The 17,660-nt window shown below is 51.3% G+C and overlaps 1 protein-coding gene across 5 annotated transcripts in view; it reads right to left on the reverse strand.

Moving 5' to 3' along the window:
• Positions 1–17,660, reverse strand: part of ankar (ankyrin and armadillo repeat containing) — a 326,309-nt gene that overhangs the window by 238,377 nt on the left and 70,272 nt on the right. For all 5 annotated transcript variants that reach the window (XM_038789171.1, XM_038789172.1, XM_038789170.1 and 2 more), the window contains one exon: positions 6,772–6,952. In XM_038789171.1, coding sequence (XP_038645099.1) covers positions 6,772–6,952 — 181 coding nt within the window. The remainder of the gene's footprint in view (positions 1–6,771; positions 6,953–17,660) is intronic.

Here is a 17,660-nt window from a genome sequence, read left to right on the forward strand (position 1 = left end):
CACCTAAACATTACAAGGTAAGAGAAAATGGTGGGCCACACAGGTCAGCCGGCGTGCCCCGTGAAGGCCGGCCGGCGTGGGTTGCGAAGGTTAGCTGACATGGGCCGCGAAGATCGGCCGGCGTGGGTCACAAAGGTCGGCCGGCGTGGGCTGCGAAGGTCGGCCGGGTTGGGTCCCGAAGGTTGGCTGGTTGGTAAAAGTAGTTCCTGGAAAAAAGTTTGAAAAACACTGCTTCACACAAATAATTTACTTTTATGCATATCGGACCCGCTAAGGGGGATTGGAGGAATTCTGCGGATATTAGAGGAATGCGGTCAATTTTCGGGGTATAAATTGAATATGGGTAAGAGCGAGGTCTTTGCGATCCAGATGAGGGGCAGGAGAAGAGATTGGGTGAGATGCCGTCCAAGGTGGTGGTGGGAGCTTTCGATATTTGGGTACCTGCCTAGTCGGTTTGGTGGAGCAGATGAGGGGGGACTTTTGGAGGTGGAATGCACTCCCGTTGTCATTGGCGGGGCGGGTTCAGATAGTGAAAATGACGGTCCTACCGAGGTTTTTGTTTGTCTTTCAGAGCCTTCCAATTTTTATCCAAGGCATGGGTGGGTAAAACCCCGCGGGTTCAGAAGGTGCTGCTGGAGTGGGGGCTTGAGAAGGGAGGGGGGTAGGAATTGAAGGGGTGTGGGGTTGGGATGCGATGCACTGTCTGTGCCCCTGGCCAGTCCGCCCCCCTCTACTTCGCCTCTCCCAGTCGGTGAACCTGGTGGCGATCAGAATGTGCCGTACGCTTTGACCCTGATGCACACGTCATGCAGCCTCCCCTGTTTGCCTGGACTCCATGTTCTGCCCACCCTCGTCCTATCCTGCATTCTCCTCATTGGATGTTGGATTTGTTTATTGTCGTGTATACCGGGGTACAGTGAGAAATTGTTCTGTGTGCAGCTCAGACAGATCATTCTGTACATGAAAAGGAAATACATAAAAGGGCAAAACGTAAAGTGCATAATGTAAATACATAGACACAGGCATCGGGTGAAGCATACAGGAGTGTAGTACTACTCCGTAGTACTGAAGTGATCAGTTCCGTCCATAAGAGGGTCATTCAGGAATCTGGTAACAGCGGGGAAGAAGCTGTTTTTGAATCTGTTAGTGCGTGTTCTCAGACTTATGTATCTCCTGCCTAATGGAAGAAGTTGGATGAGTGAATAAGCTGGATGGGAGCGGTCTTTGATTATGCTGCCCACTTTCCCAAGGCAGTGGGAAGTGTAGATAGAGTCAATGGATGGGAGGCGGGTTTGTGTGATGGACCAAGCGGTGACCACGAGTCTCTGTATTTTCTTCCGGTCTTATGCTGAGCAGTTGCTGTACCAGGCTGTGATGCAACTAGGATGCTGTCTATGGTGCACCTGTAAAAGTTGGTAAGAGTTAATGTGGACATGCCGAATTTCCTTAGTTTCCTGAGAAAGTATAGCTGCTGTTGTGCTTTATTGATCGTAGCATCGACGAGAGTAGACAAGGACAGATTTTTGGTGATGTGCACACCTAGGAATTTGAAGCTGTCAACCATCTCCACCTCGGTCCCATTGATGCAGACAGGGGTGTGTACAATAGTTTGCTTCATGAAGTCAATGACCAACTTTTTAGTTTTGCTGACATGGAAGGAGAGATTGTTGTCATTACACCACACCACTAGGTTCTCTATTTCCCTCCTGTATTCTGACGCAGTGTTGTTCGAGATTCGACCCACGACGGTTGTGTCCACAGCAACTTGTAGATGAAGTTGGAGCCAAATTTTTCCACGCAGTCGTATGTGTATAGGGAGTATAGTAGGGGGCTACATACGCAGCCTTGCGGGGTCCCAGTATTGAGGACTATCATGGAGGAGGTGTTGTTTATCCTTACTGATTGTGGTCTATGGGTCAGAAAGTCAAGGATCTTGAATGTTGCAGAGTGAGGAGGCAAGTCCAAGGTTTTGGAGCTTTGATATGAGCTTGGCTGGGATTATGGTGTTGAAGGCAGAGTTGTAGTCATAAATAGGGGTCTGATGTAGGAGTCCTTGTTGTCGAGATGCTCCAGAGGTCAGGGAGTTGGTGTCTACTGTGGACCATTTGCAGCAGTATGCGAATTCCATTTGATCTAGGCATCCTGGGAGTATGGAGTTGATGTGTTTCATGACCAACCTCTCTAAGCACTCCATTATGATTGATGTCAGGGCCACTGGACGGTAGTCATTGAGCACATTGCCTGGTTCTTCTTTAGCACCGGTATGATGGTCTTCTTGAAGCAGGTGGGGATCTCGGAACGGAGTAGGGAAAGGTTGAAGATGTCCGGCAACACATTTGCCAGGTGGTCCACGCAGGATCTGAGTGCACGACCAGGAATCCCGTCTGGACCTGTAGCCTTCCAAAGGTTCACTTTCAAGAAGGCCAATCTGACTTTGGAAGCTGTGACAGTAGGTATGGGTGTGTCCAGGGCTGCTGGGCAGTCGACAGAGGTTTGATAGTTTCCTGCTCGAAACGAGCATAGAATGCATTGAGTTCATCAGGGAGGGGTGCGCTGCTGCCGGAGATTCTGCTCGGCTTCGCTTTGTAGCCATTATGTTGTTTAAGCCTTGCCACAACTGACGTTTTGTAACGTTACCCTGTGACTTTAGCTTGGTCTGATAATGTTTCTTGGCATCCCGGATGACTTTGCGGAGGTTGAACCTGGATTTCTTGTATATGTCAGGGTCGCTTGACTTGAATGCCTCAGACCTGACCTTCAGTAGTATGGTGTTCTTTGTGATTCATATTATCAGGATGGATGTCGTAGTGTTCACAAAGATCACAGAAGCTAAGTTCAATAACAAAGCTAATATTTGTTACACTACTTATTAAAGCTCGACCACTTACTCCGATAGCAAGCAATAATCTACACTCTACTAACACTGGTCTCTACATTGTATCTATAACTGTTCTCTGCATGCTCTAAAACTCTCCTCTGCACTCTCTCCAGCCCTCTCACAGAATCTTGAGAGTCAGTGCTTTATATAATTCTGCAGCTAGCTCTATCTGGTAGTCAATTATGATATTACATTCACCCTTTATATTCTAGACATTCTACATAATGGCACAAGTAGGAAGTCAATCACGCGATTAAGCCATGGTTTTCGGTTAGGGAACGTATCTACAACTTTCTTTGGCATGCAGATATCTACAGATTTACTGATAAATTCTGTGACAGTGTTGACATACTCATTTAGATTGGTTGCTGAGTTCTTAAATATGGGCCAGTCCATTGACTCCAAGCAGTCACGTTAGGAGCTCTTCTGCTGCTCCAGACCAGCACTGCACGACTTTCTTAACCGATTCTCCCGTTTCCGTTTCTGCCTGTATGCCTGGAGAAGGGGCACTACCTTATGGTCCGATTTTCCGTTGTGCGGTCGGCGGATGAGGCCGAGCCTTCATCCTCCTCCTGCAGCATGTCGCCCCTCTGCTGCGCAATGTTGTACAGGATGCAACAAGCCGTCACGATGCAGGTGACCTTCTCAGCATCATACTGGAGGGGCCTTTCAGAGTGGTCCAGGCACCTGAACTGCATCTTCAGGAGGCTGAAGCACCGCTCAGTCACATCTCCGCATCAGTCTGGATAGGCGTCAGCAGCCATGACCACAGCAGATAACTGCTGTCACCCAGGAGCCAACCCCTTAGCCAGGGGGGCGTCTTGAGCATGTCACGAATCGTTGAGTGTGCCAGGATAAAGGAGTTGTCCACACTGCTCGGGTATCAGGCACAGACGTGTATGATGCGCAGCTAATGGTCACATATCAGTTGCATGTTCATCGAGTAGAACCCCTTTCGGTTTGTGTGGAGCAGCCTGTTATCAGCTGGTGCTCATAGGGGGACATGCGTCCCGTCGATCACCCCCTGGACCCAGGGCATCCCGATGGCAGCGAATCCTGCTGTTTGGGCATCCTGGTGGGCTGGATCCACATTGAAGTGGACGTAATGATTCGCCTGGGCATATAGGGCCTCTGTGACTGCGCAGATGCACATGTGCACCGAGGTTTGTGAGATCCCGGACAGGTCCCCACTCGGCGCCCGGAAGGATCCTGTCACGTGAAGGTTTATGGCGATGGTCACATTGACGGCCACCGGGAGCGGGTGTTTTTCCCATACCCTCTTGGTGCCAGGTGTGCCATCATCTGGCTGACATATCGCACTGTTTCTCTGCTCAGCCGGAGTCTTCGACGGAATGCCTGGTCTGACAGGTCCTTGAATGACAAGCGGTGCAGGTACACACAAGGCCTCATGCGATGCCTCCTTAGCACCTTCTCCTCCCCGGCCAGTGTCACTCTGCAGAACCAGGGACCAAGGCGGTGGTCAGTCCGTGCGAGGCAAGATGGCCATCATAATGGTGGTCCGTGCCTGGGCACGCCCCTGTCCCATGGGGGGGGGGGGAAATCACCCAGGCCACTCAGTCTATTCCCCCCATTCCTCCCCCTCCATTGACCTTGGGAGGGCCCCCCCCCCCACACCCCAAACAGCACGGCCAGTGTCCGGGCCGGCAGCCCTCAGTCTCTCCTGTCCAGGTCCTCCCTTCTCTCTCTCTCCCTCAGCAGCCACCACGCTGATTTCACAACTTTTGAAAGCACAAGTGAACCGTGCCATCGGGAACTCGGACCATCGGAGGCGGAGAATTGCAGAGTACCTGGAGAATACCAGATTGGGCCCGCTAATGACATGCAAACGTTGTTTACTGCACGTGCATTCTGGTATGATTGACGCCGCTGTCGAGGTGATGCAGAATCTCGATTTGGCGTCAAATCGGCACCCGCCACATTGTTGGTGGCGGAATTGATTCTCTGCTAAATCGCCTTTCCCGATTTCGGCGTCGCCCAATGGAGAATCCCACCCAAGATCTTTTTGAATATTGTCAGCTTTGAAAAACATCTCTAGCCACTCCACATATACACCAAAAGACCCTTGGTCACAGCTGTATTGCCTAGTTACCTGGCAAATCGTAAAAGCGCAGCCATCTTGGAAGGCCAGTCTTCCCCCGTGTCCACCTCAATTTTTAGACCGGATTTTAAGCCTTTTTCTCAAACAAACAACACTCAGTCCATCAGTTGGTTCGTTGAAAACTCTGATCCAAATTTTTTCAACTGGGCAATTTATAATCCCATTCTCATCTTTGGACTGTTATATCTTCACAATAAACATTATCCACATGTACAACATGAACACCGGGTGAAAGAGACAGATTTCATTTTATTTTTCTTCTCCAGCCGAATGGTCACAAGATGGTACTATTACACCCTTGCCTTAGTGAACATGTCACTTTTGCAAAAGAAACATGACCCACTTTGAGAGCTGTGATTAGGAATGGTCTGGGTACCTTACATTTTCCAGCCACTTCAACTGCTAACATTTAATTGGAGACTGAACCTGGGGTCATCCTTATCCCGATGGTTCAGTACCATATTGTGTAACTTATTGTGAACATTGTTGGGTCAGATTTCTGGAACTCCTTATCGAACAAAATTGTGGGACTACCTTCGCCATATGAAATGCAACAGTTCAAGAAAATACTTCACCACCATCTCCTCAAAGTGGAATGAATGGGCAATAAATGCCGGCCTTTCCAAAAACACCCATATCCCCAAAAACATTATGAGCAACTGACATCTCACTGCACATTTTCTTCATGTAAAGCAATTACTTTTCATAACAGAAATAGGAAAACAAAATTTATTGTATAAGGTGCCATTTGATTGAGCCTGGTTACCCTTCTTATTTGTGCTCCTATCTAGCTGTCCAAAGTCTTTCAGTAACTACATGGAAAATAGCAACATGGGGTAACGGTGGCACAGTGGTTAACACTGCTGCCTCTCACTGTCAGGGACCCAGTTCGGTTCCTATCTTGGGTGACTGTGTGTGTGGAGTTTTCACTTTCTCCCCATGTCTGCGAAGGTTTCCTCCCACAGCCCAAAGATATGCAGGTTAGGTGGATTGGCCATGACTAAATTGCCCCTTAGTGTCCAGCGATGATTAGTAAGAATAATAATCTTCATTAGTGTCACAAGTAGGCTTACATTAACACTGCAAAGAAGTTACTGTGAAAATCCCCTAGTCGCAACACCATACCTGTTCGGGTACGCTGTGAGAGAATTCAGAATGTCCAATTCACCGAACAAGCATGTCTTTTGGGTCTTGTGGGAGGAACCCACGCAGACACGGGGAGAACGCACAGACTTTGCACAGACAGTGACCCAAACCGGGAATCGAACCTGGGTCCCTAGTACTGTGAAGCAACAGTGCTAACCACTGTGCAACTGTGCCACCCATGGATTAATTGGAGGATCAGGGGTTATGGCAGAAGGTTGAAGAATGGGGATGAGAAGCATATCAGTCATAATTAAATGGTGGAGCAGACTCGATGGCCCGAATGGCCTAATTCTGCTCCTTTATCTTATATGCAGGTTAGTTGGGGGTGGGGGAGTGGGCCTAGGTAGACTGCTCTTTCAGAGGGTTGGTGCAGATTCGATGGGTTGAATGGTCTCCTTCTACACTGTAGAGATTCTCTGATTCTATTTCATAATTATCATTTTTTTTTAAATTTAGAGTATCCAATTCCTTTTACCCCTTAATCCACCTACCCTGCACATCTTTTTGGGTTGTGGGGTGAAGCCCACGCAAACACAGTATTTCATAATTATCATGAGGAGCAATACAAAAAAGTGTATAACTGTGTTTACTAAGTATTTTTGAGCTGGAAAAAAACCCAACATTTTACCTTGCATTTTACTGCTTTTTTCTGACCAAACTTTTTCATTAATTGTTCATACATCTGGGCTCCATTTAATGGTAGCTTATCGGATTTGAGCAGTGGGATTGCTTCATTTAAAGGTCTCCACCATTGAACCTTCTGAAATGTCTGCAATAGGCTTTCCACTTCTATAGCGATTACATAATAGCTGTAATAATAACATTAAAACAAGACTATTTAAAACATCGATTAACAAGCAATTCTGTATAAACATTCCAACATTGTAAGAATCAAAGCAAAAATAAAAAGATCTCTGATGGTCCATCAGGCGAAAGTACTGTCCAGAGTGGGACTAAAGTATTTAGATCTTGAAATCTTATGGATTGAATTTTCAGGATGGTGGGCTCCTTAAAGAGTTCAGTAGGAAGTCTGACAACACCAGGTTAAAGTCCAACAGGCTTGTTTCAAATCAGTAGCTTTTGGAGCACTGCTCCTTCCTCAGGAGAATGAAGAGGTAGGTTCCAGAAACATAAATATAGGCAAAGTCAAAGATGCAAGACAATGCTTTGAATGCTAGCATTTGCAGGTAATGAAGTCTCTACAGATGCAGAGATAGGGGTAACCCCAGGTTAAAGAGGTGTGAATTGTCTCAAGCCAGGACAGTTGGTAGGATTTTGCAAGCCCAGGCCAGATGGTGGGGGATCAATGTAATGTGACATAAATCCCAGGTCCCGGTTGAGGCCGCACTTATGTGTGCTGAACTTGGCTATAAGTTTCTGCTCGGCGATTTTGTGTTGTCGCTCGTCCTGAAATCCGCCTTGGAGAACGCTTAACTGGAGATCAGAGCCAACTCATAATATTGGCACAGAGGAGACCGGCCCCACGATTCGGGGGTGCTGACCTGCAGAGACTCCTGGACAAGGTGGAGGCCAGGAGGGATGTCCTGTTCCCCCAAAGGACCTGGAGGATGAGCCATAGGATAGCCAGTGCTGCCTGGGATGAGGTAACGGCAGCTGTCAGTTCGGGGAGTGTGAGCATGAGGACTGCCTCCGTGCCGAAAAAAGGTCAATGAACTACACTGGGCAGCATAAGTGAGTAGACACCAACGGCCCCCACCCATGCCAAGGGAACATCCAACCCCTAACTCCCCATTCGGGCCCCAACCCTCCCTTCACTGGCTCACCATTCCCTCCCCCATCCCTCCTTCCACACCCCCTTTTCTACCACTGTAAAGGACGTCTGTGGCTAACGATGCCCACTCTGTGTCTCCTCAGGAAAAGCTCTCCCATAATCGCCCATGAGATCACCTCGGAGGGCAGCTCCGAGGATGCAACCGTTATAGTCGTGGCACAGTTGTCATTCCACCCTCCACCTGCACAGATTGACACGCCTTAGTGGGACATCATAGAATCATAGAATTTACAGTGCAGAAGGAGGCCATTCAGCCCATCAAGTTTGCACCGGCCCTCAGAAAGAGCACCGTACCTAAACCCAGTCCTCCACCCTAGCCCGTACCCCACCTAATCCAATCTTTTTGGACACTAAGGGCAATTTAGCATAGCCAAACCATCTAACCTGCACATCTTTGGACTGTGGGAGGAAATCGGAGCACTCGGAGGAACCCAGACAGACACGGGAAGAATGTGCAGACTCCCTGCAGACAAGAACCCAAGCCAGAATCGAACTTGGGACCCTGGAGCTGTGAAGCAGCTGTGCTAACCACTATGCTACCATGTTAGTGGACAGGCTTCAGGGGCACAATCTGGTGAGAACCACACTGCTGCTGATGCACATCAGCTGGAGGCAGGAACCCCCAGGTGAGACAGCATTTGGAGGACTGCTGGCTTCCAGGACTCAGCTTGGTTCCAGCCTGATGCTGAGTCTCTGGTACAGAGGTACTCGGAGCTGATGGAGATGATAGGGAGCAGCTGGGACATTCAGAGGGAGATGTCAGCATCACTCCAGCAGGTCGATAGCCGCTTGGAGGAGTCCCAAAGGCTATGGGTGGAGGAGATGTCGCTAGTGTAATGATATGTATATAGGTACGCCAGTGAAGGGTCAATTATTACATCTCAGTTTAACGCAAACACTAGAGGGCAACACCAGTTCCCAGTATAAATATCAGACCTCGGAGAATGCTGGATAGTTAGTGGAAAGTTAGCAGAGGAGATAGTTTGATCACAGCATGAGGAGTAGTTTAGATTAGAGAGAGTTAACACGAGGACATAATTTGTAATTACTAGATTATAAATTACTGCTAGACAGAGTCAACCTTACCTTATTATTATTTATAGCTCAGTAGTGCGTGCAAACTTTATTTAATTAATCGTTATCCAATAAGTGAGTTTAGATTCAATCTAAAGATTGGCTGGATTCTCTGCAGCCCTGTGCCGAAATTGCAGATAATCCAATTTAATGCCGATATCAGGTCTGATGCCGGTCTGGTGATTCTCCAGGACCCGAGAATGACGTGATCGCAGAGTACGCAGTGCGTCTAGGGGCCCATTGACAGAGCCAGCCCAGCGATCCTCCGCTCCCGACCGGCCGAGTTCCCGATGCCGTGGAAGGAACCTGGTATTGCCGGTCAGGATGCTGGCGTGAGTCCGCAGCCATCCTGGTGGGGGACGGAGGGATCAGACACCAGGTAATGCCTTATAGGTGGCTGGGGTTGAATTTTTGTGTCTGCCTCCACAGTCCGAGTCTGCCATGGTGCTCGGCATGGCTGCTGGAGGCCGCCACTGTGTGCATGCGCGGACTCAAAACCGGAGGTGCGGGGACCCGTATCAGCAGCTAAAGCTGCATCAATTTCTCTGGGTCCCTGCTAGCCCCCGGAAGGCCTTGAATTAACTGATCTTTTTTACAGAAATCTCCAGAGTAAATTTCCAGCGTTTTTACACTGGCGTGAAGACATAGTCCCATTTTGGGAGAATGCAGCCCTAGTGGTTTCTTTGTCATCAACTCAATGGACCATTCTGGAACAAAAGGCAAAGAACAACATATTACCAGCAGAGGTAATATAACAGCCGGAATGCTTGGCACTGAGGCCAACACTGCTAGGGTGGAAACCGCAGTGGAAAGCCTGGTGCACGACGCCAGGACCATTAGTGAAGGTGTCCAAGGCATGGCGCAGTTGGTGTCGGCCATGGCTGAAGGTCTCGGCAGAATGTCCGACTCGCTGGGGGATGTAATCCAGTATCGGGCTGACCTTGATGGGATTCTGTGGGACATGTCCCGCTCTCAGAACTTGTCCCAGTCGCAGGTAGGCATTGCTAAGGCACTGCAGAGCATGGCCCAGTCACTGAGGAGCATCGCCGAGGGCGCGACACGATGGTGCAGACCATGGCGAATCGCCAGGTCTGGCAGAGTCAGATGATGCAGGGGCAGCCGAGGTGCGAACCAGCTGCCCCTCCATCCCAAGGTGTATACCAGGGTCCTATGGACACCGACCAGGAGGAGGGGACGCTGGGTGCCAACCCGGACCCATCTCACGGAGTGGCGATGGTGGCCACCAGCTTCCCCAAGTTCCACCACTTTGACGAGGTCACGTCTCAAAGTCAGCACACGGGACAGGGTGTCACGGCTGTGCATGTTTCACCGACAAGTGTGATGGGGCCCGCCAGCAGCATCAAAGGCCATGGGATGAGGTAGGAAGCTGGCTGCCTCCACCTCTGATGTGCATCCTGGGGGGATACCGAGATGTAGCGGTAGAGCTAGGAAGGCAAAGCACGTTGAGGATTACTGAGGGCACCGGCGGAGGGGGGGGGTGGACGGTGGGGGGTGGGGGTTGGAGGGGTGGGGGGGTGTGGCACCATAGGGAGAGTATGGGCTTGTATTACACATTAAACACGCTTGTGCGCAACCATTATGACACCTCTGTCACTTTCGTCCACTATGCGGGCTGACCTCGGATCCCTTGGCCCAACTCACCAGGCATCCCCCTGTCCCCATGGCACCCACCCACCCACTGGCCCTGGACATATCCCCGAGTCGTATCCCAACCTCTGGGTGTTCGGATGTTGGCTGCTGTGTGTGTGGTGTTGCCTCCTGCAGTGTTCAAACACAGTGTCCAGGCATTAAGGTGTGATTGACATGCTAGGCAATGACTCCCACATGCTACATGGCCCGCCTACCCACGGGAATCCACTTGGGATGTGTGAAGTGCTCACTTAACCATGATTGCCAATTCCCTATTAGCAATTGCCTTCAGCCGCACGGCCAGAGACCTTGGCAGTTGGAGTAAGTTATGGGCGGTCTTTGCGCAGACGGGCAGGGACAAGGTCTGCCCCCAGAACGGGTAAAAATGATCCAGGAGTTGGCATGGTGGTGACGTGAGCGGTTGCCCTCCGTTGCCCCACCAACATTTCCCTCCCACCCTTTCTATGGCGGTCCACTCCTACGGTCCCTCACCCCTCGCCGAGCACTGGGGTGGCAAATCCAGAATCCCCGTGCTCTTTGCCTGTGAGCAAATATGCCTACTCACCTCTTCGGCTCCCCACAGAAGCCCTTCCGCTGGGTTCACCTTTTTGAAAAGGAGTACTCATCGGTGCCAGTGTGATCACTTCCTGGGGAGGGCATTGGATATGGGGTGGCTCTCATTAATTGTATGGAATAGGGCTTAGGTAGTGATAATTGGTTTCTCACCACGCTACGGCGAGGTTGCAATTTTGTCTACAGGAGTGGGCTGGTTGCATCGCAAACTGTTGGACACCTGGGGCAGTTCTCATTTTGGCTGGTTTAGCTCAGTGGGCAAGACAGCTGCTTTGTGATGCAGAACAAGGCTAGAGTGCTGGGCTAAATAGCTGGCTCTTAAAGCAGACCAAGGCAGGCCAGCAGCACGGTTCAACTCCTGTACCAGCCTCCCCGAACAGGCGCCGGAATGTGGCGACTAGGGGCTTTTCACAGTAACTTCATTTGACAATAAGCTATTTTCATTTCATAGGTCTCTGGACTCTGCCCATGTGAGTCTTGATATCACATTGTGAGCTGTACTGTACCCAGTTCAACATTAACCCCTATTATGCCAGATACTCTCATATTATCCCCCTGATGCACTATCAATTACGACGAGACGAGAGTAGAGTGTAATCAAGGCTTTATTACGCAGAGATGTGGAGCCTCCCGCAGCTGCTGCTGAAATGGCTGCAGCTCGGAGAGTCTACATATTTATACTCCGCCTACTGGGCGGAGCCAGCAGGCAGGGATCTCCCCCCATACCTATACTACAGGGGCCTTACCGTAATACACCTCATATGTGCTACATACAATACAACAGTGGTGACTACCACATTCACCCCTGTTAAAAAAAAAGTCCGGCGGGGGTGGTGGAATGCTACATGTAGGCGTTTAACATTTTAGGAACAGTCCATAAATTCAAATGATCGGGCGCCTTGATCCGTCGTTGTGAGTGTCGCAGTCTCGGGAGTGATTCAGGCGTCGGTTCGGTCGTTGGTGACTCCGGGAGCGTATCAACCTCATCTTCATCTCCGAGTGTGACCAAGTGGAGGACGGATCATCCTGGAGCGGGGGCTGTGGTGGGGTGCTGGGGCAGAGGGTGGGGGGGTGTGGGGACCCAGCTGGTGCCAGGTCCCTGAGGGAGACCGTGCTCTTGGCGGCCGTCGGGGTATGCTACGTAGGCAAACTGCGGGTTTGGATGAAGAAGCTGAACCCTCTCAACCAACGGGTCCACCGTGTGGAGCCGCACGTGCTTGTGGAGGAGAACAGGTCCTGGAGCTGCCAGCCACGTTGGGAGTGAAACCCCGGAGGTGGACTCCTGGGGAAGGCAAAGAGACGTTCATGGGGTGTTTCATTAGTCGCCGTGCAAAGGAGCGAAGGAATGGAGTGGAGGACGTCGGGGAGGACCTCCTGCCAGCGGGAGGCCGGGAGATTCCTGGACCATAAGGTCAGCTGGACGTCCTTCCAGACCGTCCCATTCTCCCGCTCCACCTGCCCGTTTCCTCGGGGGTTGGAGCTGGTCATCCTGCTCGAGGCATTGCCCCTGCTGAGCAGGTACTGGCGCAGCTCCTCACTCATAAATGAGTATCCCCGGTTGCTGTGGACGTAGGCGGGGAAACCGAACAGAGCGAAGATGGTGTTGAGGGCTTTGATGACAGTGGCAGACGTCATATCGGGGCATGGGACGGCGAAGGGGAATCTGGAATATTCGTCAACCACGTTAAGAAAGTACGTGTTTCGATCGGTGGAGGGGAGGGGCCCTTTGAAATCCACACTGAGGCATTCAAAGGGGCGGGAGGCCTTCACCAGGTGTGCTCGATCTGGCTGGTAGAAGTGCGGATTGCACTCCGCACAGACCTGGCAGTCTCTGGTGATAGCCCTGACTTCCTCGATGGAGTAGGGCAGATTGCGGGCCTTTACGAAATGATAAAAACGGGTGACCCTGTGTGACAGAGATCATCGTGCAGGGTCCGGAGTCGGTCCACTTGTGCGCTGGCACATGTACCTCGGGATAGGGCATCGGGGGGCTCGTTGAGCTTACCGGGGCGATACAAAAATCTCGTAATTGTAGGTGGAGAGTTCGATCCTCCACCTCAAGATTTTATCATTTTTGATCTTACCTCGCTGTGTTTATTGAACATGAAGGCAACCGACCATTGGTCAGTGAGGAGAGTGAATCTCCTGCTGGCCAGGTAATGCCTCCAATGCCGCACAGCTTCTACTGTGGCCTGGGCCTCCTTCTCGATGGAGGGGTGCTGGATTTCGGAGGCATGGGGGGTGCGGGAGAAGAATGCCACGGGTCTGCCTGCCTGGTTGAGGGTGGTGGCCAGAGCGATGTCTGATGCATCACTCTCAACTTGAAAGGGGAGCGTCTCGTCGACCGTGTGCATCGTGGCCTTGGCGATGTCAGCCTTGATATGGTCGAAAGCCTGGTGAGCCTCATCCGTCGGTGGGAAAACGGTGGAGTGGATTAGTGGACGGGCCTTGTCCGCATAGTTAGGGACCCACTGGGCGTAGTAAGAGAAGATGCTCAGGCATCGTTGGAAGGCCTTTGGACAGTGGGGAAGTGGGAGTTCCATGAGGGGATGCATGCGATCGGGGCCGGGCCCTAGAACTCCATTCTGGACCACATAGCCGAGGTTGGCGAATCGGTTTGTGCTGAACATGCACTTCTCCTTGTTGTAGGTTAGGTTGAGGAGTTTGGCGATGTGGAGGAATTTGGAAAGGTTAGCGTTGTGGTCCTGCTGGACGTTATCCAGGTACTGGAAGGTGGCCCGCAGTCCGTACCGGTCAACCATTCGGTCTATCTCCCGTTGGAAGACCGAGACCCCGTTAGTCACGCCGAAGGGAACCCTAAGGAAATGGTACAGGCGGCCGTCCGCTTCAAACGCGGTGTAGGGGCGGTCCGCCTTGCGGATGGGGAGCTGGTGGTAGGCAGATTTCAGGTCCACTGTCAAGAAGACCCGGTACTGCACAATCTGATTGACCATATCAGATATGCGTGGGAGGGGGTACACGTCGAGCTGCATGTACCGATTGATGGTCTGACTGTAGTCTAGTTTTCACAACTAACACTTGGACTCTCATAGATAACATAGAATTTTACAGTGCAGAAGGAGGCCATTCGGCCCATCGAGTCTGCACCGGCTCTTGGAAAGAGCACCCTACCCAAGGTCAACACCTCCACCTTATCCCCATAACCCAGTAACCCCACCCAACACTAAGGGCAATTTTGGACACTAAGGGCAATTTATCATGGCCAATCCACCTAACCTGCACATCTTTGGATTGTGGGAGGAAACCGGAGCACCCGGAGGAAACCCACACACACACGGGTGTGCAGACTCCACACAGACAGTGACCCAAGCTGGAATCGAACCTCGGACCCTGGAGCTGTGAAGCAATTGTGCTATCCACAGGGCTACCGTGCTTCTCCAGAGACTGTTGCTGGCCTCGATAATGCCTTCTCGCATTAGCCGCTGGACCTCAGACCTGATGAAGGTCCTGTCCTGGGCACTGTACCGTCTGCTCCTGGTGGTAACGGGTTTGCAATCCGAGGTGAGGTTTGCAAATAGGGAAGGCGGGTCAATCTTAAGGATCGAGAGGCCGCAGACAGTGAGGAGTAGTAGGGGCCCGCCAAATTTCAGGGTTAGGCTCTGGAATTTGCATTGGAAGTCCAGGCCGAGTAGCAAGGCAGCGCAGAGATTGGGGAGGATGTAGAGCCGGAAGCCACTGAACTCTACGCCCTGGATGGCGAGGGTGGCGGTACAGTACCCCCAGATCATCACGGAGTGGGATCCGGAGGCCAGGGTGATCTTTTGGTTAATGGGGTATACCGCGAGGGAGCAGCGCCTTAACGTATCGGGGTGGATGAAGCTCTCAGTGCTCACGGAGTCCAGAAGGCAGGATATCTCATGGCCATCGACCTGTACTGTCGTCAATGCGGTCGTGAGGTTGTGTGGTTGGGACTGGTCGATTGTGATGGAGGTGAGACGCGGCTGATCGGCGGCGGTTGCAGGCGATGATCGGCCAGATGAGGTGCCCGACGAGCCGGGGTCCTGAGGCGGGGAAGATGGCGGCGCCCACGGGCCGCACGTGTCATGAGTGGGGCAAGATGGCGGCGCCCACAGGCCACACGTGGTCTGATGGAAGATGGCGGTGCCCAAGGAACGCCTGGCAATCGCAGTTCCTTGCCAGGGCATGCAGGGCACGCCAGAAATCTTCAACAGACTCACCGGGGAGTTGATGCCATGTGGAGAGGAGGTGCCCAGCGTAGATTTTGTTGGTCTGCTGGGTGTAGTTCTCCTTCAGTAGCGCCATGGCCTCTGCGTAGGTCGGCGTGTCCCAGATGAGGGGAAAGATGTCAGAGCTCAGCCGTGTGTAAAGGATCTGGAGCTTCTGTGCCTCTGAGGGTGGTTCAGTTGCAGATCCGATGTATGCCTCGAAGCAAGCTAGCCAATGTGCGAAGGCCAACTTGGCATTGTCTGCTTGAGGGTGCAGCTGCAGGCGATCAGGCTTGATGCGAAGATCCATCGTTTTAAATTCTCTGCGTAATAAATTGATGCACTATCAATTACGACGAGATGAGAGTAGAGAGTAATCGAGGTTTTATTACGCAGAGATGTGTAGCCTCCCGCAGTTGCTGCCGAAATGGCTGCAGCTCAGAGAGCCCACACATTTATACTCCGCCTACTGGGCGGAGCCAGCAGGCAGGGATCTACCCCCGTACCTGTAGTACAGGAGCCTTACCGTAATACACCTCATATGCGGTACATACAATACAACAGTGGTGACTACCACACCCCCACCCATAACTCTTTATCCAATGTATTTCCATTACTATTAATGTATTACATTACTATTACTATTACTATTAATCCTTCTCCCTCACTTGAGTTTCTGTCTTTACAGATTCATGTGGGTGTGGAGGCTTGCTGCTTTTTCCAGATCATGTTCGAGTAAATTTGAGGTATGTAAGGCTCTGTTTATTTTGGCAAAATCTTGTTCATTTGGAAGTTGCATCGTAGACTTTCTTTCTAACACTTGGTTGTCTTCTTCTAATTCTATTTTTCTTGGAGTTCCTTGGAATTGAACGGCTCCTTGTCAACTCTCGGTCTGATCTGTAAAAAGGTCTGTGGTTTATTCCATTCTTTCCAGAGAGTGTACACTTGGTTTATTCATGGTACAAACCCAGGGCACGATTCTTCCAAAAGGTTTCTGAGAGTAGCAGTGAGCGGGAACTGCCGTGAGCCTCCCTGCGCTCAGCACGCCGAGACCGTCACCGCAATATAATGTTAATTGGTACACTGAATGAGTCCCCATGGGCCAGCCGATTTGCTGTGACTACACTCGCCAGCTTCCTGCTAACAAGGTAGAGCAGCACTTAAACTGCACGTGCACAGCTAACTTCACTCAGCTCTCAGCCATGGTGCCAAGATGATCGGCCCCACAATTCGGGATGCAGACCTGGGGAAGCTTTTAGAGGTGGTCAAGGCCAGGAGGTATGTCCTGTTCCCCTGAGGTCCCAGAGGGTGAGCCACAGAGCAGCCAGTGCCACCTGGGATGAAGTGGCAGTGGCCGTCAGCTCGGGCACCATGACCAGAAGGGCCAGCGCCCAATGCGGCAAGAAGGTCAATGACCTACACTGGTCACATGGCTGAGTTAGCACTGTCCTTTCCCTCCCCACATGAGCCTGCACCTGGCACCGCCCCCACCCAGCATTGTAGCGTGCCCTGGCCCGCACATGCTGCCCACTCCCCAAACTTCTCCCCGAAACCCTCTTCCAGTCCCCCCCCCCCACTCAAAGCCCCCTTCCTAACCCCCCCCCCCCCCCAAGAACCACCCAGCGGAACCCCGCGCCCACTGTACTGAACTACTACTCTGTGTTTTGTCAGCAACAATTTTGTTGTTTGATCTTGTACATTTAAATCATCCTGGTGATAGGGTGATTTAACTATCAGAAGAGATGCCCATGCAAATCAATGAGTGAAAAAAGGTTTTAAAAAGTCACACAATTAAGCTGGAAATACACATTAATTACTGCATATTGAATTGAGCCATGTTTTTGTTCGCTTCCCTCAGCTTGAGACAAAATTAACATCATTGAATTTACAGTGCAGAAGGAGGCCATTCAACCCATTGAATCTGCACCAACCCTTGGAAAGAGCACCCTGCTTAAGCCCAAACCTCTACCCTATCCCCGTAACCCAGTAACCTCAACTAACGTTTTTGGACACTAATGCAATTTGGCACGGTCAATCCACCTACCCTGCACATCTTTGGACTGTGCGAGGAAACCGGAGCATCTGGTAGAAACCACGCAGACATGGGGAGAACGTGCAGACTCCACACAGACAGTGACCCAAGCCTGGAATGGAACCTGGGACCCGGGAGCTGTGAGGCAACTGTGCTGCCCACACTGTGCTGCCATGCTGCCCTCAACTGTGCTACCGTGCTGCCCCCAA

The sequence above is a fragment of the Scyliorhinus canicula genome, chromosome 2, assembly GCF_902713615.1.
Source record: "Scyliorhinus canicula chromosome 2, sScyCan1.1, whole genome shotgun sequence".
NCBI classification, from domain to species: Eukaryota; Metazoa; Chordata; class Chondrichthyes; order Carcharhiniformes; family Scyliorhinidae; genus Scyliorhinus; species Scyliorhinus canicula.